Genomic DNA, 22,312 nt, shown 5'->3' with positions numbered 1-22,312 from the left:
TGTCCTGGCAAGGCTAAAGCCATTTCATACAAGATAAATGGAGACAAAGCAGCACACTTGCAGAAGATGAGGGATACAACTGTGATACTACATCGAATAATATGGCTGAAACGTGGAGGAGAGGAATGAAGTGCAGGGCTGCTTTCTAGCAAAGTGTGGGGGACCTATCTGAACACGTGTCCATGAGGCCAAGGAGGATCCTCAGTGTCCCAGAAAACAGGGGAGCACATGTGTGTCACAGTGAAGGATCCAAGAAAAATCTGGGGACAGAAGACAAAAGCAGGAAAGCATATGTGCAATCATATGGAGAAAACAAAACAGGAAGGCGGTCAAAGGATTTAAATATAATTTGTGATACTACGACATCACAAGCTACAGCAGGTGATAAAGCAGGTTGAGTATAATAAAAGCACAGGTGTAATAAAGTTTATAGTTACACACTCATCACCAAACTTCATATAAGCAAACATTCCAGGGTGACAAAACCCATGTGATCTGACTGCTGCCTCTCATAAAGGCTTTCTGACCATGATAAAATTGAGGTTTGTTTCATTTTTTCCCCCCTGAGACCTGAAATAACGGTACACAGAAAAGCCATCCATAATTCTGCCTTTCTGCAAGCTTCATCTCATGTATGCTTTACTTATTGTGGCCAGAACTCAAGTGTGGCTGGAGTTCTCCATTTCTCCAGTTTTGCTTAGCCATTTTAGCCCTGGAGGAAAGAAAAGGCTTTCAGAACACACCGAGTATCCCTATCTGCTGAAAAGACATGTCCTCATACATATCTTCAAAAGCAGCATTCAGAACAGAGACATTTAGAATCAGTAGGCTGTTTCTGTTTAATTCTGCATTTTATCTTTCATTTTTTTATAGGCAAGATATCTCATCTGTCTCCTGTAAACAGGATCAGCAGTGGTGGATGAAACAATATTTTATTTTTGAATGTATCTGAAATAAACATGTACATAATTTTCTTTCAGTCTACTCCTTGTTACTGGCATTTTGATCTTAAATCAGTGAGAGAGTTACATTATATTGTATACCAGTCCTCTTAATACCTTTGCTCTGCTTATGTTAATGCAGATGCATGCATTTCTGAAATAATACCGTCTTAATATTAGAATATTTTAATTCTTCAGTAATAGATAGGGCTCAATAAACTAGGGAGGTTTTTTGCACCATAAACATAGCATGATGGAATGAGTAAGCCAAATTGAATTTCATGTAGCTACACATGCAATAGGCCATCTTGTAGAATAAGAAGTGACACTTTGACTTGGTTATGGTTACTAGCCTGAAAATATCTGAAGTTTAAGCAAGTGAAAGGAGGGTTTCATAAGTGGGAAGCCACGAGCAACTCATTCATTTGGTTTGTATGCAGTAAAGACACAGATCCCAGACAACAATGGACAGCCTTACTCAGGGAAGGAAAGGCTTGTCAGACTGGCCATGAGGGGGACAGTCACTGGGATTCGCTTATCTTGCACTATTTGCCTAAAAAAATATACCTAAACAAAGGAAAAAAAAGATAGTAACCACCTACTGAGCTCTTGGGAATATACTTTTTATGCTACAGCATACAAAATGCACACATGAAAGATTAATTTTTTACCTATAGCAGCATGTACTTTTTCTATACATTCTTAAGATAAAAACACACACAAACCCATTTATTTTGTTAATGCATTATTAAATGTACACTAATAAAATTAATTTCCCAATGCTTGATGCATTTATCATGAAACCACTAGTAGAATTCTTTACAATAAAAATGCTAGCAGTACACATGACCAACCTAAATTATCTAGGGAAATGGCTAATATCTGACCGCGCAGAAACATTAGAAAGCAGGGCTTTGTTACAAGATGGAAGGAGAAAAATAGATGTATTTTCTTACAGAAAAATTGCAATGATAAAATTATTTTTAATAGTACAATGCAACAGCTCCAGGAAATTTTCCTGAATCAATTCAATATGTGTTGTGCAGGACTTTAAAAACCCATTAAAAATAACCATGATAAATTTCCTAACCTCTTTCAGTGCACCACACAGAAGACAAAGGAAACTGCAATTCAACAGAGATAGAAAAGAAAGAAAAGAACAGAAAAACCTGATGGCATGTGTATCAGCAGTAACATACTCACTAACAACAATGAGCAAATCTGTACCACAAAGGACAAGAGAAGCAGGAGTGATGTGTACAGCTGACAATGGCACTCCAAAGTAATGACTTCCAGGAAAATCTGCTGTTACAAATGGACAACGCGCTGCTGAGAGGTAGTTGAGTCACAGCTTTCATTACATGGCAAATTATTTCAGCCTGAGAATGAATGCACCAAATCCCAGGGTGTATATGGCTCTGGTATGGCAACTATGGGGATTACATCTTGCAAACAACTAATATGCTCACTTGGTTTAAATTATTAAACCTCACTGAAATACATGCAGGTTCAGGGTTTTTTTTTCCCATATTTAATGTGTAGTCATAAGAGTACAGGTCATGTTTCAAACTGTAATACTAGTGAGAGCACTGCCGAGTTGACCTATTTTCCATTTACCATGTTCTACGTATTATCAATGTAACAAATATGTTTCCTTTGCTTCTCCCTTCTTTGTGGTGGGAGAAAGGGGGCAATTGCATAACAAATGGCATATGCATCACTTGATCATGAAACAACCCAAATCCCTGGGGATGAAATAGTACATGTAGCCCCTCTCCTCCACAGCCATCTCACCTTCATTGGTGAGTCCTGTTCACCCGTCCCTTCTACTGACCCCCAGCCATGTGTGTGAGCTCTCTTTACAGCTGCATTAAACAGCTGTCCCAGGCCCATATCTGGCTGCCTGGAGACATGAGTGAGATGTAGACTCAAGAATTTCTCCTCTCTGCCTCAGTCATAGCTGCTTGGATGGAGACCACAGGATTCCTATGGACCTGCCTCATTTTTGAGTCCAGGTTACCATTCTGCCTTGCTATGCTACTACCCAAACCCTCTGGGTCTCTGGAGTCTGCTAGAGCATTTTTCTAGAGCCCTTGCCTCCAAACAGTTCAATGTACATGAAACACCAGCAGTCATGATTATGATTTCTGAGAAGACCTCTAAAAAAACCAGCATTTCTAATTGCTCAAAGTTTACTTAGAAAAGGGAGGGAAAACAGTAGATTTGAAGACAGACCAATGTAAAACCTCATATTCCTCCTAAATATGAATGTATTAGGCCAATTTCAAGCAACTTGATCCTCATGCTAAGACAGATGTATAGCAGAGATACAACTCCCTGAATCTATTCATTACCCCTATAAACAAAGCAGAAAAAAATACAAGCACAACTGTAGGATGAACCATCATTGAAGTAAATATATTGATCTATCAAAAATGATTGAAGACTGAAGGGTTATAAATTCTTAGAAGAGAAAGCAAAAAACCCCACAAAACCAACCCACTGAAAAACTCCCACCTACATTCACAGGATAAAAATAGACTGGAACAATAAAACACAATGGCAGTGCCTGTACATCTTTGATAGCTGCCCCTCCCAAAAGCTGGAACAATCCTGCTATAAACCAAGCAAATGAAAATGTAAATGCATGAGCAATTGTCTGGGGGATTCAGATGCTTCATGTCCTGTAGGCAAAGAAGGAAGGTAGGAAAGCATGAGAAGGCACCACTTTCAATATCTGCAATTATTGATTAAGCTCTTCTCACTTGGAGCCTTTTAAATTTAGGAGAGACCTGCCAGTATATAGGCAATGCTGCCTGAATGGCACAGTCAGCACTGCCAGCAATACCCCTCGTCCCCTGACCTCAGTTTAACCTGCTGCTTTCACTTCTCTGGCAGCACGGCCAGCCTATGGATTTCAGAAGTGCCAGCCTCTGAAAGTGTGCATACAGCTGCCTGCAGAAATCCAATATCCAAAATGGCAAGCCCATAAAAGGCAAAAGATTGGGAAATATACTGAATGCAATGCCCAGAGCAGTCCTGTGAGTAGGTATAAACACAGTGCTGTATCAAAGGGGTCTGCTCAAAGGCTTACAAATTGTATAGTTGTTTAAATATTTCGCTAAGGAAATGAAGAGGATGAAAATGAGGGTAGCTTCACAAACATCTGTTCCTCACTACTGATGAAAATCCAATTGTATTAGTTACAGGACAAAAGAAAATAAAATGCCACTAAAACAGGAGAAAATATAGGCCTGTCATATGACTAAGTTCAGGTAATTCAAATATTAATATTTTCCTTTTTTAATATACTTATCTATTTCAAAAATAAAATTTTATATTATTTTAATAGAATTTAATATTTAAAAACTAATGTCTTTCTGTGTGATGTTACATTATAATCTGACCTACTTCAACATTTGTCTCTGTACTGTACTTGGAGACCTAGTTTCTCTTTCTCCTGCCCCAAGCAGCCTATTTCCTATTGGTCTAAATGGAGAGTTGGTGAACATATAAAATTGTTAGGGTGCTTTGGTAACATTTTACTTTGGCCCTTCACACAGAGTATTTCATAAGATGTTCCATACAATAAAAGGTCCAGAAGAACCAAGATCCTCTCATAATGTCACTTTGAAAGACTCTGCAGCAATTCCCAGTGTCCTTGCCAAGGTCTTTTTTCAATAAAATAGATTCCAACATTGACAGAAAAGCCTAGATTATTGTTGAGGGATAAAATGTCTGCTGCTAGGCCTTCCAGAGTCAGAACATGGCTCCCAACTCACTCCTTTTTCTGTAAACTACTATAAGAGGTCTGGGTATGTCTTCAAATTTGCTGTACAAACCCTAACTTTATTTGGTAGGTAGGTACCATCATCCAAAAGTTGAAGTTATATAACATGACACAGACCTAAACATTGGGTCAAGATCTTAAAATAGTCATGATTCCATGACTGTAATGTAGCTACACTGAAGTAATCAACATCTTGAAGGCCCAGACCATTATTTTCAGCTTTGTTTGCATGGGGCAGAGAAACAATTCTGGGACAAGACATGATTTGAATCTTAATAAAGTTAGACTAGAAAAAACTCCTATGGGAGTATACCCCAATAATTTTTCCCTGATGCAGTGTCTGTCATTGCAGAGCTTCTGTGTCTCTGCATGGGAGGTTTACTGTCATAACTACAGCTTTTTAATTATATTTGCAGAATTTTATCAATATGCCTAAAACATGTCTTTCTTAAAGACCAGCCTTCAGGTTTAGCCACTAAATTTACTGGAGGGAAAGAAAGCTTCAAAATCCCTAGGGTAAAGGTGGCTCAGCCCATCCCCTGTTCCCCAAGATAGGAAAAAAAGATAAACATAGTAATAGCTGAAAACAGCTTCTTTCTCTGCAGTGGGGTATACCTTTGCCTATTGCCTGATGAAATCATACCCAGTTCACTGCCAGCAGAAGGTCTGACATAAAGCATACTCTCCAGGGAAAGAAAAAAGGTAGTCAATCAGAGAAAAAGGGTAATTTTAGGATGGTGCCAAACCAACAAAGAAAAAGGAGATACTTTGTTCCCCTTTCTACTAATAAAACTTAGTAGACTAAAATTGATCCTCAGACTAATAAAGCAGAGGGAAAAACTAAAATCTAAATATGACAAAACAATAAAAAAGTAATGAAGAGATTTATGGAATTACATAAAAACCTTGGAATGATGTTAAAATTATCAAGTCATGTTACTGTTTTTAACTCAACATAGATAAGAAAAACAGGGGGGAATAAAAATTAGAGCATGGAGGAAGGATAGCATAGAGCTAAAGAGGATGGAGAGATGTAAGAGAATTAAAAACCCAGAGCAAATATTTAGATGGGGAAGGGAAGTATGAAAGAGCATAAACACAGAGCCTACAAGTCAAGGTCATGGATGGAAAAAACCAAAACCAGAACAAACCCCAACAAAGTGGTGGCACCAACTGAACAATGACATTGAAGGCAGCACTTGATAGGAGACATCTCTGTAGATACCTGGAAAAGTGCAGTCATCCTCATAAAGGAAAATACTGCTATTTTTAAAAAACTAATTAATAGACATCCCAAATCCATTCTTGTGCAATGCTTTGTCCTAAGGGGCAGAGGCCCCCTGAGGTCCTGTCTAAGGGCTCCCCACCATGGGCAGAGTGGGTCTAACCAGCACCTGCATCCTGGGGCTCCTAGCTAGTGGCATGAGAAAGGGCCAAAGTCATGGATGCTGCAGCCTGTGCTAGGCTTGCAGACAACAGGCTGCTGATCTGCAGTTTCCTCTCTGCATCCTTCTCCAGACCCCATATGGGATCTGTGGAAACGGGAAATTCCTTTCGCTCAGTACTTCTCAAAACACGGTAACAAAACAGTCAGAAGTTGCTTTTGGATTTTGTTGGGCTGCCAGAAAGAAGGGGAAACTGGCATTAGGGAGTCACCTGTAGAGGCAGTAATTTGATGCACCTGTGAAGTGACCAAGGCATGCTGGAGAAGTTCCTGAGCATTAAAATTGATCTACTTCAAAGGCTGCCAAGAAAGGGGACACATACACACACATTGGGAGGCATGATGCTTTTTCCTCTCTCTACATAGAGTGAGGGGAAATTATTCACAAAATGCATTAAAAAATTATCATGCACGACACTGGGAATACCAGTTCATAATCAGATACATAGCGAGTGAAGTCAGAGACCATTAATAGCTACTGAACATTGCATATTGCATGTATCTACTTTAGGTTTGCATCAATACTTCTGGAGTACTGCAGGAAAATCGAATGAAAGCATTTAATATGCACAGCAAAATCAACAACACTGCTGTTTTCCCATGCTTTCTAGGAGGATTGAAATAATGCCTCAGATTTTTCAGCCTTTTAAAAGCTCTCCACCTACTTCTTTCCAAATGGTGTAAAGAGTTGGGGGGGGCGGAATTACAAGGTGGACTTTATGGCTTGTTAAAAAGTTTAATGAATACAGGCTCCAGTAGATAATAAAGACAGTAGAGCAGTGTGAAATTGAGTCTAAGAAACTAGTTTTTGTAACTCAGAATATTTCCTTCCCCTTCCTTGAATGAGGATGACACATTGTGGTATGCAGGTGTAATATGATAAGAAGAAGCAATATATTCACCAGTTTCATTCCCTTTAAAACTATCATTTTAACCATTAATTAGCTAGGAAGCAGGCAGCAGAGATCAAAGATCACCTGTGCTATATATTAGCTGTAAAACACTCCTCAGACAGTATGTTTTCAAAAGAAACTACACTTTTCAAATAATCCTAGGATGGAGCTCACAAGGACTATGCTTCAACAGCTAAATGCTCCACAGTACCAGCACACAAGGAACCAAAAAGAAACACTTCTGCAGGGGGAAATGGAAGTGAAACCTTCTCCTAGCCAAGGCTGATATACGCACACAGAAGCAGACCAAGATTTAGTCAGGTTCCTCAGATGCTTAGATATGGTACAAGGGCCTGCTCCTGCTTCCATTGTCCGTCTTAGCAGCTGACACAGTTTTGGCCAATCTCACAGAGCTGTGAGACCATGCCTGGCCAAATCTGTCAGTGAAGCCAAACCAACCAGGAGATTTTCCTTTAAAAAAGGAGTAATTTGCTGGAGCTGTGATCACAGCAGTTTGCACATGCAGTGAGTGCAGAAACAAGCATCAGGAACATGGTGCAGGTGACAGGCAGTGCCCTTTGTTGCCTTGCCAAGAGCACATAAAATGTTGTCTGTCTCATACAGTTGGATTTCACACTCTCTTTCCAGAGGTGTAAAAGATTACATCAGATCTTTGACTTACATTGGCTTAAACAGCTGCAGTAGAGCCATGGAAGAAACAAACTTGGGAAAAAACACAAAAGTGAGCACATGCCCGCAGCTCAGCCACCCCAGGGCAATGTCTGGAGCCTCGGAGAGGAGTGGGAGAGCTTTGCGCACAGAAAAGATTACCACTTGCACTAAAGGTTTCCATCCAAATGGCTTTGCCTGCACTGAGGGCTTGAACTGTGATATTGCAGTGGGCTTTTGACTTCTGTCTGTGAATACATAGAACACAAACATCCCTGGACGTTACTGGGGCAGCCAGAGGCTATAGTAACAAATCAAGAACCATCACAGAGTACACCAGCTCAAGTTGCATGGTTCTCATGGGAGGTCACAGTCCACACAGCAGATTTGTCTGTGGCTATGCGCTGCTCATTAATAAATACCTTTGACATTACTAGTACACTAGGTATCAATTTGCAATGTTCCAGAGACTATGAATATTTGTAACTTGCTAAAATTAAACTAGTTAACTAATTTCCCATAAATTTTGCCAATAAACTGCAGCCTACAGATCTGTGTATGCAGAATGTCAAATACTCCAATAATGATCTGGTAGCCACAAAAACTATTCTACCTGTAACAGCGACACAGATTCCAGCTCTCAGAACAGTGTGGTATGCCACCTTTTGGGTAAATCTTTATACATCATTCCCACAGAAGGCTATGTTTTTAAGACCAATTAACTCTAGAGACAAGAGAAGAAACTGATGATAATATACTCAAAAGTAACTCACAGGACTTATTCCAGCAGCTTCATTTAACCACTGGAGCCAACTATAACTAATACCTCATTATGGTCAAGTGTGGGGATTCAGATGGAGATGTAGCATTGTACCATGAATTCTGCCCTGGAGTTTCTGACAGGAGTATTTTTGGGTTTCAGTTCTTTTTTAAAAGACAACTTCTTAAAAAATTCTCATGTGATAATAATAATAAAAAAGGCACCTGAAATTTTAACTTTAAAGCATTAAGATTGTCCTACTGTTCTGTCCATTTATGCAATAATATTTTCCATTTCAGAGGGAATGGCTAACATTTCACAAAAGAGCAACTAAACTGTCTACATGCAAAGTCCTATCAAAAGAGAGGGCGGGAAGGGAGAAGAAATATTTTTCTCCCCACTAACTTCTTCCGGGAACAACAGAACTAGGTGTTTATGCATACCAACAGCACTAAAAATATTTTTAAGGCACAAATGCAATTGTCTTTTATGGCCCTGATTCAGCAAGGTAGACAGACTTCTGGTTAACTTGAAGCATGTTGAGTAATACCATTGACTTTATGTGTTCAAAGTTAGGGGTTCTGCTATACTGTACAATTTGCAGATAATTAATGGAAGAAAGTGATAACTAACCCACATCAGCAATTCTGGGGCTGGTAACAATCTTATAGAGTCAAAAAACCTTATTGCAACACATAAAAGAGAAAGCAGCGAGAAGAAAATAAATCTTGATGAAATATGAAAGACCTGACACCAGCCAAAAAACATACTCCTCTTTAAGAAAACAAAAATCCAGGCAATTGAGGTGACCAAAATTCCTTCTCAGGTTACATGAGATTATGAGGAGCTATAAAGCAGCAACAGGAAGCTTGTTTTTCCCTATCACTGTCCAGGTATGATTTCCTCTAGCTGAAATATAAAAAATAAATTCTTTAAAATATCAAACTAAAGGAAGTACCACAAGAGAGGTAGTAAGTCCATTAGACCTCTCCTACCACCCCACCCCACCACCACCAGTGCAAAAGAGGAAATCAAACAGGATAATTTTTTTTCATAAAACTGAGTTATTTTTTTTAACAGGAGCCTTCAGAAACACAGGTGAGAATACTTTTCCTGGATTTTTTTTCCACAGAAAGCAGAATAAAGCTAGAAATAGAGAGGTTAAAAAACTTTGTGAAATTAAAATAGCAAGAAATACATTTTTTCTTCAGTTAAATTCAGCCTATGATTAAGACATCAGCTGCTCCTAGCAGGATGAGATCCTGCCCTATCCACCTTAGGTTTGTCCCAAGGTATTTGATGACAGCAGAAGGAAGGGAAAAGGCTTTGAGTAAAGCTCCATATGCCCAAATCCCTGAAATGCATGTCCCTCTTCCATCCACAAGAGAGGAAAGCACCAAGACCCCACAGTGACAAACCAGAGCTTCTCCTACAGACATCTTCACACATCTCACAGGAGGTTGAAGTTGAGCGTTCAAGTCAAGGCAGAGTAAGAATAGAGTTTGACCTGCTGCAAGCTATATTTCAGATGCAAAACAACATGAAGAAAGAGTGCCATCCCACAAATTGCACTGAATTTAAAACTGTTCTCACTCTTTGACTGAGAGTGTGTCTATGTTATGATCTCTTAAATTCTGCCCCAAGTCTCAATACATTGCTACAGTCGAAGGCAGAGTAAGTTCCTTCATCCTAGAGCAATCAACTGCCCACTTGGGGCTGGGTCATATTTTCTACAATCACTGGTGTAATGTTGCTGGGCCAAGAATGTATTACTTATTTTGGCAGATTTCTTTTACTCTAAATCAACCATACATGCTTACAGTTCTGTAAAGCCATAATGATGCAGTTGCAGCAGAGCAGTTGAATGCATATTAGGTGCATATAGAAAGTAAAACTAACTTGCTCTCAGATTGTAGAAGTTGCTATTCTGACTCCATAAAATATGTTGTCCTTCTTTATTTCTCTCTCTACTTTTATCACCTATTTCCAATCAGTAGCCATTTATCTGCAATTGAAATAGAACAACTGGGTATGGTGGAGATAAAAATAAAATAACATAGCATTAATATTCATCAAAAAAATGAGTGGCATAAATCACTAATTTCCATAGCAAACAGGTCTACTCTACTGCAGAACTCTTATGGGAATAGGGGAATATTCAAGGCAAATCTTAATATGTATTAGAACACTGTTTTCCAAATAGGATTGTTTTCAATTTCATTTTTGTTATGGATAAATAGCACACATATTTGAAAGGCAACATTTTTATAGAAGGTACTCCATATTATAGCTAAATCTAAGATTCCCACTCTGTTTCAGGACCTCTTCAAAAGTCACTTCAGTGGCTTGGATTACCCTGTTGAATAGAAATGCTCCATCTCTGCTTTTGTGCCCAACCAGAGCAGTTTGTTTCTGCCTTGGCCCCCTTTATATGAAAACAGTTTTCACAGCACAAACTCACAACCAATGACTATTTGTATTGTCTGTCTTTATAAAATATCAGTACCATCACCTCTCCTTTGGATTTGCACATGGCAGAGAGGGGGGAAACTTTTGTTTGTGACCTACAAAAGCCTTACTTGAAATAATTCTCTCTGACTTGAGGCCTTTTGGAATGGAAGGGATATATCGTTTTGACTTGATTAAAGCTGAAAAGTTGATTTGACATCCTGTTGTCAAGGAAACCAATTCACACACAAAAGAAAACAGTTGTGATGGTATCATTCAAACTATTCAAGTGACCTTAGAAAGAAAAAAAGGCTTCAGTTCCAAAGATTTGTATTCAATTCACTTCACCACTGTAAAAATAAAGATCATTGCTCTTTATGCTTATTGGAAAGCAGTTTTCAATCTGGGAAAAGAAAAATGCCACATCTTCTTCCATCTGCCAGATCCAATACCTTGCTGGGAATATGCACATAAACACACCTACCATTTATTTGCCTATTTCAAAGAACCACAGAAAGAATCACACTGAAGACTTATAGGGAAGGAGAAGGAATTTCTTTAATTGTCAGGACTGTGATAAATACCCCCAGACACATACCCCCACCTATTGAACAGCAGCTTGCCAGTCAGGTTTTAAAACATCCTCCTTCAACTACAAATAGATCTTACCTCAAACACAGCATTGTTTCCATGCAGCTTTGTTTTCCTGGGAGACATGAAAAAACAGCATTTTTTTTTCTCTGCCACCTTCCTAGATCCCTCACAAATTGAATTTTCCATGCATGCGATAAATGAAGTACAACTATGCTCACTCTTCCTACCTAGAGAATCTCAAGGAGGCAGAACTATCCTGGCTGACCACAACACCATCATCCAGTTTTGCAATCCATGCAAGCATCACGGCGATTTCATTCCCGTCTTACTAAAGACTACAGTCTTTAGTAGATTGGAGAAATGAAACTTTGTATCTGCTCATACACAGCAATTACATATCTCTTTCTCCAATGACACAGCCTTGCCTGGCTGAGCAAGCAGACAGATGACTAAAGAGCAGCTCGTCTCAAATTCAGTTTAGAAAAAAAAATAAATGTATGATATTAATAAGGAGGGAAGTATACTGAGGAATAAATGCCAGTGTTCTTACATTATTGTCATTTAAGGGCATCACACCAAAGGTCATGGAGATAATAAACCTCAGTCACTTTCCATTTGTTACACAACATACAAATTGACACAGCATTAATGAATATCTTTTCCCATTCCTGGCCAGCCAAGGCACTGTATTATTTCCTCCTAGACAAGTATCTAAGCCTTGAGTTCATTATTTCCATCACTTCTTGCAGCACTTTGTCCTTGGGCTGAGCATAAATGCCACAAGGCAACTTTGGCTGGAGCATCAAATGCCTGAGCCTGACTTCCTTCTCCTAGAGCTTTTTCACTGGTAGAGCACTCAGAGAATATTGGTATCTTTTGTAGTCAAATATGTATACACACAGACATTCTTGTGTGCTCTCTTACAAGTGTCTTAAACTCCTTGCAGACCATGGGGGAAAAAAAATAGACATTTTCATAATTTGTGGATATTGCCTGATACTTATATATTGAAATAATAGTTATGCTAAAAACACCAACTGACCACAACAACAGAGGATATCACAGGACAACTGCATTTCCACTTAAAATGATGACAACTGGAAAATAAGTAGTTCTTGGAAGAGAAATGACATTCACAGAAATGTGGAATGGTTTCTACAAAGGGATATACTGCTTAAACCCTCTTTACTTCTAATAAATTGGTAAAATATCACAGCTGAGCTATAGAGAGAGGAATGCCTCATTTCTAATCTGTACTTCATTGTATTTTAAGTTTAGAAATTTTGCATATAGATAGCAACAGCTGAACCAAATTCATACTATTTCATAAACTGAGGGTTTTTTAAGATGACAAATTATTATTTCCACTGTTCACTGTAAGTATAAAGAATATGCAGATGAAAAGAGAATATTGAAGGCTGGTAGCTTTGTACAGTCCTGAAAATGACTAAACTTTATGTGCATAATTAAAATAAGAGCGAGAAAAATGAAGTCCAATGCCAAATGCTGAACTAAAATAAGCCAAGAGTATTTGCTGCATGTAATCAAACCACCTCCACCTCTGTCTACCAAACTGAAACACTCCACTCTCATTTTGATGTACAGCTTATATTCGTATTTTCTCCTCTCCAACCCAACAAATTCAAAGAGCAAGAGCCAGAAAGAAGAAAGCTTACCCACAAACAGGTCCATACTCTGCTATGAGTTTTGTGTGGCTTTCCCAAAAACCCTGGAAGAAAGAAAAATAACAGTATTTTAGAGAAGTGCTTAGCAGAAGTTCTATTACACACTGTTTCTACCACTCAGACAAAGCTTTGAACCTCAGCCAAGACAAACATGGTATTAACTCATAATCTCACCTTTCTAATACTGTTCATATGTGACAAACATAGGGTCTAGAAAGGATGACTCGGAAAAAAAAAAATCTCAACCTCAAAAAAGATCTGGACACCCATGAAACATGTTTTCGTCAACATTTTATGCTTCAAAATTTGTTACCATTTCATGACTTGTTACTTTTAAACTAACTTCATCCTTTCAGTCCTGACTCAGTTTTTTCAGATATGCAAATGGATGGAAAATTAACAGAGAAATTAGTAAGAGGGTAAGTATATGACTTACTACACAGAAGGGAAGCACAGGGAATATGGCAAGGTCATCTTGTTTTGGTTTTAGTCAGATTATTACAAAACCCCCAAACCTGCCAAGTCAGATTTTAGCACACAGCAGTCAGCTGGTACACTCCGCAGAATAGCAAGGGGATTTATTTTTTAAATTTTTAGTACTTTTACTGTCTCTCATTTTCATAATTGATGAAAATTGAAATCCATTTATCTAAATAAATCTGCCACTATACTCAATTGTTAGTGAATTCAAATTGATCAATCTAAAGAAGGTGTGCAAAATAAATCCCAGAAAGTGAATGATAAAAAATCTGTTTTAATGAAGCTGCAATATTTGAGGATCGTGCTCCATTGTGTTTGCAACTTGTCTATGGAAAAAGTAACACATTTGGTTGCCTTAATCTGCATTTATATTAATGGAAGACAGACTATCATGATCTATTTTCATTCTTCAGAGAAAATTCACTAACAAAGTAGAATACTTATGTCTCATATCAAATCTTTCTTGGTTTTTGTAACATACCACGGAATATTAGCTAGAATAATACAAACTACTGTAAATACATCTACTGCTGACATACATAAACAAGTCCATGTAATGTGTGTATGCTTTGAGAGTATTTTACCACACTAAGCAAAAGAAAATCTGGTAACCAAAAGTAGTGATCCAACTTACCATCCCTGGGGGCTAACTTATTGTCCAAATTAGCAAAGCACTTGCCACCACCTACAGTCCTCCTCTCACAGAGTCCCTCAATTATTTCTTTTATTCTTATAGTACAGTTGTGCTTTTTATTTTTATTTTGATCCTGGACCTGTAATACTTTTATTCTGCAGGACAAATATGTTCCTAGTTTAAGGCAAGAACTCAAGGTTTTCCTTTAGCTACAAAAAAGCAGGGAATGACGTGTAAGAAAATACACTAAAGAGAAAATTATGAAAGAGGTGGATTAGGTGATGGCCTGAGGAGAACGTATATTGCCTGAAAAGAATATATATTCTCCGCTGAAAAATTCTTCACTACGAAGGCAAGAAGAAAAGCCTCATCCATTAGCACACAGAAACTAAGGTGGACAAAGCCTTTGTAAAACCACAAATTCATACAGCTAACTCAAAAAGGCTTTTGCCTGCAGACACCATGGGAGTGGAAAAGGCACATACACATTCACACTGGCATTTTTGCTATAGAGATGCTTCAGCCTTTGCAGGACTTCAGCCTGCAATCGCTGTGATTTTACAGCATTATAAAGGCCATCTACTGCTGCAAGGGGGAATCCTGGGGTCAGATTCCCCCAGCACTGCTCTCCAGGCAACTGTTTTAAGGTGGTACAGCAGGCTCAGCCCACGGGCACACTGTGCCCAGGAGAGCAGCCCCAAGCTGCACAGACACAGCCGACACTTCCAGCCACGCTGCGGCACCAGCGCCACACAGGGCACGGCTCGAGGTCACCAGGCACAGCCCCACGAGGGTGCAAAGCACTGTTGTATCACAGCTGCATTGGCTGGGCAGGACAGAGGAACTTCCAGTCCTAGGGGACGATGCCAAATCAGGTCTGCTTTCCAGCCCACATCCCTGCTAGCCTGAGCCTCCAGCAAGGACACCCACACTGCAGTCTGAACCCTGCCTGCTCGCTTGTGCTTTGGATTGCAGGCACGCATAGGTATTGCACTTGCTGTACCCACCAGCTCCATTCCAGTGAGCCAGCAGGATATTAACATTTTCAAGAAGCCTAGGCTTTAAATGATTCAGTGAAAAAGCCTTCCAGAAATTCAGCTTTTTGGAAAAACTGCTTCTGGCTTACTACAGTAGGGGCGTCAGGCAGAACACATTTTAAATCAGGTCTGTTAACCAGTAATTTGATTTCCACCTCCAGGACTTCTAAATAATTGCACTGGCTTAAAATTAACCACACTTTCTTTCCCCCTAAAGTGAGAACTACTAGCCCGCAAGATGGAGGAAGAAGGAGTTGAAAAGCAGCTGGCAAAGGCAGTGTGAAACATCCTCAGGAATAAAAGAAGCCTTCATTTCCTACACTCCAGGACACATCCTCATGCTATGCAGAACTGCACACACATACTCACCCTACCAGACTCCACTGTTCACCTCTGGGACCCACTGCTGTGCTGGCCTCCTTCAGGGGTCTGGTAAGCACCTGGTAGCAGGTCTCATGGTACCAGGCCTGGGAAAGATAACAGCACACACAGAACCCTCTGGAGCTGTGGTGGCCAGACTGCAGACAAGGCAGAGAGCACATGCATGCATCCCTTACACACAAAAGTATACCTTTCAGCTAGGAGGAAGCTGGAGCCATAAAAAGGCCCCTCTGTTTGCTCCTGATAGCCACGAGGAAAGCTGATGAACCTCCATGGACTCAGAGTGAGGGGACAGGCATAGCTCTGCCAGTTCTGCAGCATCATCCCCAAATATGGCCTCCAGTAGGCAGGTACCCTGAAAATATCCTCCTCTATCTCGCCTGAGTCAGGTTTGAAGCACAGCAAGTCTGCTAAGTGCTTTTGGTAACTTATTTACACTGGCCAAGTTTGGTTTGCTTCAACCAATTATTGCCAGACTATTCCACATTTTATAATTGCACTTGTACATAGTATCTATGACATAAACACATACTTGCTCACAATCAGCTGCTGTTTTACAAGAAAATGGGAGTAGAGACCACCTATCTTTGCTTCTTTTCCTCATATTTGTCCACTGGGTCATCTGCAGTCTAACTCAGAAATGGCACCTGCTGGCTTGTACTGAGTGGCTTTAATCTCCCTAAACCAAGAATTATAACAAAGCAACATGGGGATTAAGAGAAGAATAATCAGGGAAAAATGGAAACATATGTATTCTGGTTTTAAACAAAAAAGAACCAGAAGGTAACAGAAAAGCAGAACAACACCCAGTATTATGGTATGACACCATATGCATCAGGAAGGACAGTTGTGCACTAAACATACAGTAGTGGCAATTAAAAGCTTGGTTAGCAATGACATTCTAAGTTTAAAAAAATCACTTAGGTTTGGGGTTTTTTTGGAAGCTGCAGAATACGAGCTATCATCATCAACTCAGAAAATGGCTGGGCCAGGGAACTTGTCGCATGTGGCCCATACAGTGAGGTACTAGCCTGAGGACAGTCCAGCATCAAACAGGATATTGCGGGAGTAGGAAAAGCTTCTTCCCCTGACGAAAGCATATTTTACAACATCTGGTACACCATGGAAACAGCAGCTCAAGTGGGCTGACTGCTGCACACCCAGAAGGTTCTTTTGTTTACATGGCTGACGGTTGCTTCCCTGCAGGGAATTTGCATTCTCCCCTTCCTCTGAGTGTGTATCATCGCCTGCATCCCTGGATAGAACCACTCACAAGACCAAATCCTGCTTTGAGGGATACAGGCACAAACCCCATGGAAGAGAAAAAGATTTGTGTCTGCATCAGACAAAGCAAAGTCTGGTCATTGCCAACCATTTTTCTTGAGATAGCAAATGTTGAAGCTTCAGCTTGAGTTGCATACATGAAAGGGCTGAAACTGCTCAAGTATCCCCTCTCCTTGTTTTCAATAGACTCTACCACTCCAAGACAGATAATTCAGCAATTTCCATCCTCATTGCATATTCACCTCACTAGCTCCTCACAGCAAGGAAAAAATCTGTGGCAATGTCATCTTCCCTCCTTGCTGAAAATGGTTGTAGGCACTAAGCCAAAGTTTTCAGAAAGAGGCAGTATTTCAGAGAGAAGCAATGCATTTTGATTTTTGAGGTGTTTAACATGAGGCATATCCATCCTATTCCTTTTAGGAGGATGCTTTGAACATTTCAGCTTACTGCAGGTGGAAAACAAATGATGTGGTTTATGAACTTCACAATATTTCTTCAGAGTCATGAGATAAAATGGTTTGAAGAGGGCCACAAAGCTGGGATCCAGCAGATGGATGCTCCTGACAGTAACTAAAATTTTGGACTCCGAAACGGGTCCTAGAGAATGCAATCAGGGTAGCCCTTGAATTTTGTAGTGTACTGAATGTCACAAAAGCTACTGAGCTCTGTGGAGATGGATGTGATGAGCCCATCAAAATTCACTGCAAGTGGGAAACATTACCCATGCAAGAACAGCCAAGGGAAAGGGCTTCTTTTGTTGCTCCCTTCTGAAAAGTATCAGATACTATCTGATGTCAGTCACTTTACCAAGATACCCTGGATTCAAATTTGTGACTCAGAAGCCAAAGATACCACATCCCATAAATAGTCCCATACATGCTCCACCTTTATCACCCTATATCAGATGTGATGCTCTGTTTCATTGTGATATTAACAATCACACCATCATCGCTTGAGCACACACCTCATATCAAGAGATTTAAAAAAATCTATACAGTTATTTATGGTTCATAATGACAATAAACAACATTTATGGATCAGATTTTTAGTGTTCAATGGGCTTTCGCATGTCCTTTTCTTCCTTAGACCACCTGTAAAAGAAAATTGCTAATAACCTAGTACCCAAAATTATTTTTTTAAACACAAACTAACATTTAATTAAAGTAACCTTGTATCAGTCTGCAACCCTCTTTGAAGGAATGACCCCAGACTGTACATCATCTCCAGTAATAATCCTAGTGAAATCACTAGGATGCCAGCAGACAAGTGGAGAAACACAGCATGAACTTCTAAGCATCCTGATTCTGAGCTATGTACATAGTTTGTTTCCTTTGATCATTACTCTTAATGGTTGTCCTCTGTGTGTAATTTGGTTTAATTTATGTGTGTGTCATTTCAGATTTTAAAAAACATATATAGCCCTTCTAAATTTATTAAACACAGCCTTCGTACCCTTAATAGCTATTAAGAGAGGTTAGTGTTATGTAATTAAGTTAATCTCATCTGTAAAGGCTAATTAACTGAACACTAACTGAATCTGCATATGAAAATTTGGACAATGTGTTCTCATTACACAATTTTAAAAAATTACCTGAGCTAAATAATTTGTAATTTATTACAAATTAAAATGTAATTTACAAACAAATTGCAAATTTCTTTTCTTCTACCTTTTCAGATCTTCAATAAAAATTAAGTGAGCAGTTTTATTTCTGTGTGCTGCATTAGTCCTTGTTGTCCTTAACAAAGAGCTGTTGTCTCACTTCAGAGAAACCATTTTAGTCCCTCCCTGAAACATGGATATTTCCCCTCTTGCATGAGCTCTTCCTTTCTCTCTGCCCTTATCCCATGCCTTTCATTGCCCTCCTCTTCTGTCACCTCTCCCACTCAGAGAGGACAAAGGTTCTGGGGTTCAAGTCATATCCCACAAAGGAAAAGAAGGCATCCAGATATAACCTTAACCAACCCTATCACCCAAAAGGATCAGATGGCACAATACAATTCGGTCATGCCCATTCAGCACTCCAGCTTAAAACCACCTTGGCAGCTTTGGCAGGGTATTACCTTTTTGCCCCCAAAGACCACTCTCCAGTGAAGTATACTTATCCTTCTCTGCCTGGGTGCATCGGCATTGCAAAAGCAGGACATGTTTTTGACCCTTTTCTGGGGTTTTCTTTTCTTGAGACAGTTACTGTTTAAATCAATTAAGTTTCCAAATGGGAATTAAGAAAAGCACATAATCTTTTCTGGTATTTGCTGTTTCTCCCCATTAACCAGGTTAATGATTGATTCTAATAGGCTGGCAACTGAACAGCTGGAGGGAGGGGGAGCCAAGGAAGCAAACACAGTGGAAAGCCTGACCTCAATAGCATGCAAGATTTCTTAGTGCATGGGACCCTGAGACCTCAGATTTTCCTCACAAAACCCCACCATATGTTTTTAATGAAAGATGCACACAGATTGCAGTAATGCATTTGGTCTGGTGGCTGGTGAACCATTATGACACCCAAAAGGATGAATATCAGGATAAAAACCAAAAGACAGTAAACATCGAAGTTGTAGGGCAGTGAGTATGGACAGAGTAGAAAGAAAAGGTACATCCAGGAAAGGAGGAAATCCAGTTTTCTCAAGGGTCAATCCTGAGACAAACCTTGTTCAATGTTTGGAGGACTGAGTTTGGCACAAAAGGGAATCAGGCTTCAGTATACGAAGTAGATGCTTCTGAAAAGACAGATCCTTTCCTCAGCAAGCAGAGAGACTGAGATTGTCATACCAGAATTGGATGATCTGAAGAGCCTGAACTTTTAATTGAAAGCAAAGCTTCATGTCTTTAGAGACAGACTATGTTAACTTCAAGAATTTCTGCAGGAGTAGGTGATTGCTGGAAAATAAGACAGAAGTGAAAAACCTAGAGGACATATTAACCATAAGATAAAGATGATGGAAAATGTATGATGGAAAAAAGTATGATGGAAACTACAGATGTAGAGTATCTGGGATTGGCTTTCTCTGGAATCCTGCATGTGAATCTGATGAGCTGCCATGTTCAAAAGGAATGAATTAAAAATGGAACAAGTGGAGAAAAGGTTTACAAGGATCTTTGGGGAGCAGAAGGCCTGTCTTACAAGTCATAATTAGGAGAGTCCATTTTAGCTAACCAAAGGTTCATTTTAGCAGATGAGAGGGAGGAGACATGCTTGCTGTCTTGAACTGTACTGAGAGGAATCACCAGGGAGAGAAAAATATCTATTTAATATAAAGGCCTACATTAATAAAAGATCAAAGTAGTATATATAGCTGTGGCTAAATGTTCCTTAAAATTAGATAAAAGTTATTGACTATCAAAGTAGCAAGATTTTAGAAGCCTTTTAGTCAGAACAGTGGGGACAAGAACCTTGAGAAGGGTTTTGAGGCACAGAAGGCAAGACGTGGATACTTACGAAAAATGAAGTATAGGATGAATAACCTAGGTCATCTACACCAGGCCCTCAAGGAGAACTGCAGTCACTTCTAGAATAAGAGGGACTCTTCTCATGGAAAAAGATTTGCTACACATTCATGTGTACACACTGCAATTATACTTCTTGTTGACTCACCTGAACTTTCCAACTCATTCTCATAGAGATATAGTCTCATAATTTGGCATACTGCAATGACATTCTTGCTTTCTTTTTGTCTCTTTTTTCAATGCCATTTCACTTTACAGACTTCATTTCCACATCATCTCTGGGCTGTTAAAAGTCCATCTGTCACAGGTGGGGAGTTGGAAGTACACAAGATTAAGCAATTTGCCAAATGCCACACAAGAAGTCAATGGTACAGCCAGAGACAAGCTGAAGGTTTCACAATCCTCCTCCTTGATAGTTTACAAAAACATTCTTTCTCTGCCACAGAAACACAGACAGTATATGAGAAATGAAAGGAATAGCAACATATTTGATCTCTTTCTGAGATTTCAGGCCTATCACATGCCTGAGGCTTTGAAGAAAGGCATGAGAAAAAGAACCCTATATGCACAGCTAATTCTAAAATGCTTTAAGTAGAGGGAGGTTTCTTCCTCACACAACTATTAGCTTAAGATTGAATTACTCTTATAGAATGCATAACTACAAATATAATTAGTCATAAAATTATCCAGACCCTCAAATTATTCCAGCTTCTGTATCTGACTCTCTGATTATTGCAATGATCAATTCTCCAGTCTGATTATGGTAGCTAGAATAACATTTCTTTTTATCTATTGTAAAGTTACTGGCTGTTAGCTTAGACCTTATTTATATCCACTATAGAGATATAATTGCAAACTTACTATTTTTACTAAGACTATTGTCTAGAAAACATTTACCCCTGCTAGGCTCTTATTTTGCTTCAGAGTAAATGTCACAGATGACACCTATTCAGGCTTCTAGGAACCTTTGTCCAAACCAGAAAACATGTCATTATGAAGACATGTACAAAGAGAATTACAATTTGTTCAATGTGTGTTCATGAAAGGCTCAATATGCGGTCTTACAGACTCACTGCCATTTCTGATCCTTTGATAAACATATATTTATAATAAATCAAGAAACCAGGAAAAAATAGAAAGGAACAACGGATTTATTATTTTTATTTACTAAAGTATGAAATTTCCACTAAATATCTTCTAAGTTATCTTCCTTCCAAACTGAGTGCAATTCTCTTCTACACAATCTCTACTTACATGTAATTCCACTGGATCGCTAACCACCTTTGCTGCCTTAATATTACTACATCCTCAAATTACAACAGGAAAACAGAGAATTACAGTGTTCTCTATAGGAGGGAGTTCATTGTACAATAGAGGACCACTGCAAAGCGGATTTTCACTGTGAGCTCAATGTCTCAGATGGATTAGCATAAGCATTCAGGACACCTCACTAATGATGAATAAACTTTATTAGTTTTCTTTGCTGGCCTTCCTTAAAAGAAGCAAAACAGTCATTGCATAGTTCAAAGAAATGGAAACACCTTCTTGTAGGACACACAGACATGGTAGCTAAATCTAAGGAAAAAGATTTGGGGAGCACTCTGACAACATAGTACTGTTTCCAGGGGCAACGTGGAATTCAAAGAAATAAAAGTTGACTTCTTTCCCAAGAAAAGGAGGCAGGAACTCTTTTCTCCAAGGAGTTTTTCCACTTCAGAAGAGTGCCCCCTTTCTTCTCAGACCTATCAACAGCAGATTCCCTCAGACCATGAAAATAACATTTTAAAGGATAAAATATATTAAACAAATCCATTGTGAAAAGGTCTG

At 39.2% G+C, this 22,312-nt stretch overlaps 1 protein-coding gene across 5 annotated transcripts in view; it reads right to left on the bottom strand.

The window, feature by feature from the left end:
• The window catches only part of TBXAS1 (thromboxane A synthase 1), a 262,140-nt gene that overhangs the window by 155,574 nt on the left and 84,254 nt on the right, over window positions 1-22,312 (bottom strand). For 4 of the 5 annotated variants that reach the window (XM_083859365.1, XM_083859369.1, XM_083859367.1 and 1 more), the window contains exon 3: window positions 13,216-13,268. In XM_083859365.1, coding sequence (XP_083715491.1) covers window positions 13,216-13,268 — 53 coding nt within the window. Of the gene's footprint in view, window positions 1-2,144; window positions 2,165-13,215; window positions 13,269-22,312 lie in introns of those variants that run through there. The other variant, XM_083859368.1, reaches the window with a different exon arrangement.

Source organism: Zosterops lateralis (genome assembly GCF_965231275.1).
Source record: "Zosterops lateralis genome assembly, chromosome: 4".
Taxonomy (NCBI): domain Eukaryota; kingdom Metazoa; phylum Chordata; class Aves; order Passeriformes; family Zosteropidae; genus Zosterops; species Zosterops lateralis.
The sequence above is the reverse complement of the archived record's forward strand: the minus strand, read 5'-3'. Positions and strand labels throughout refer to the sequence as shown.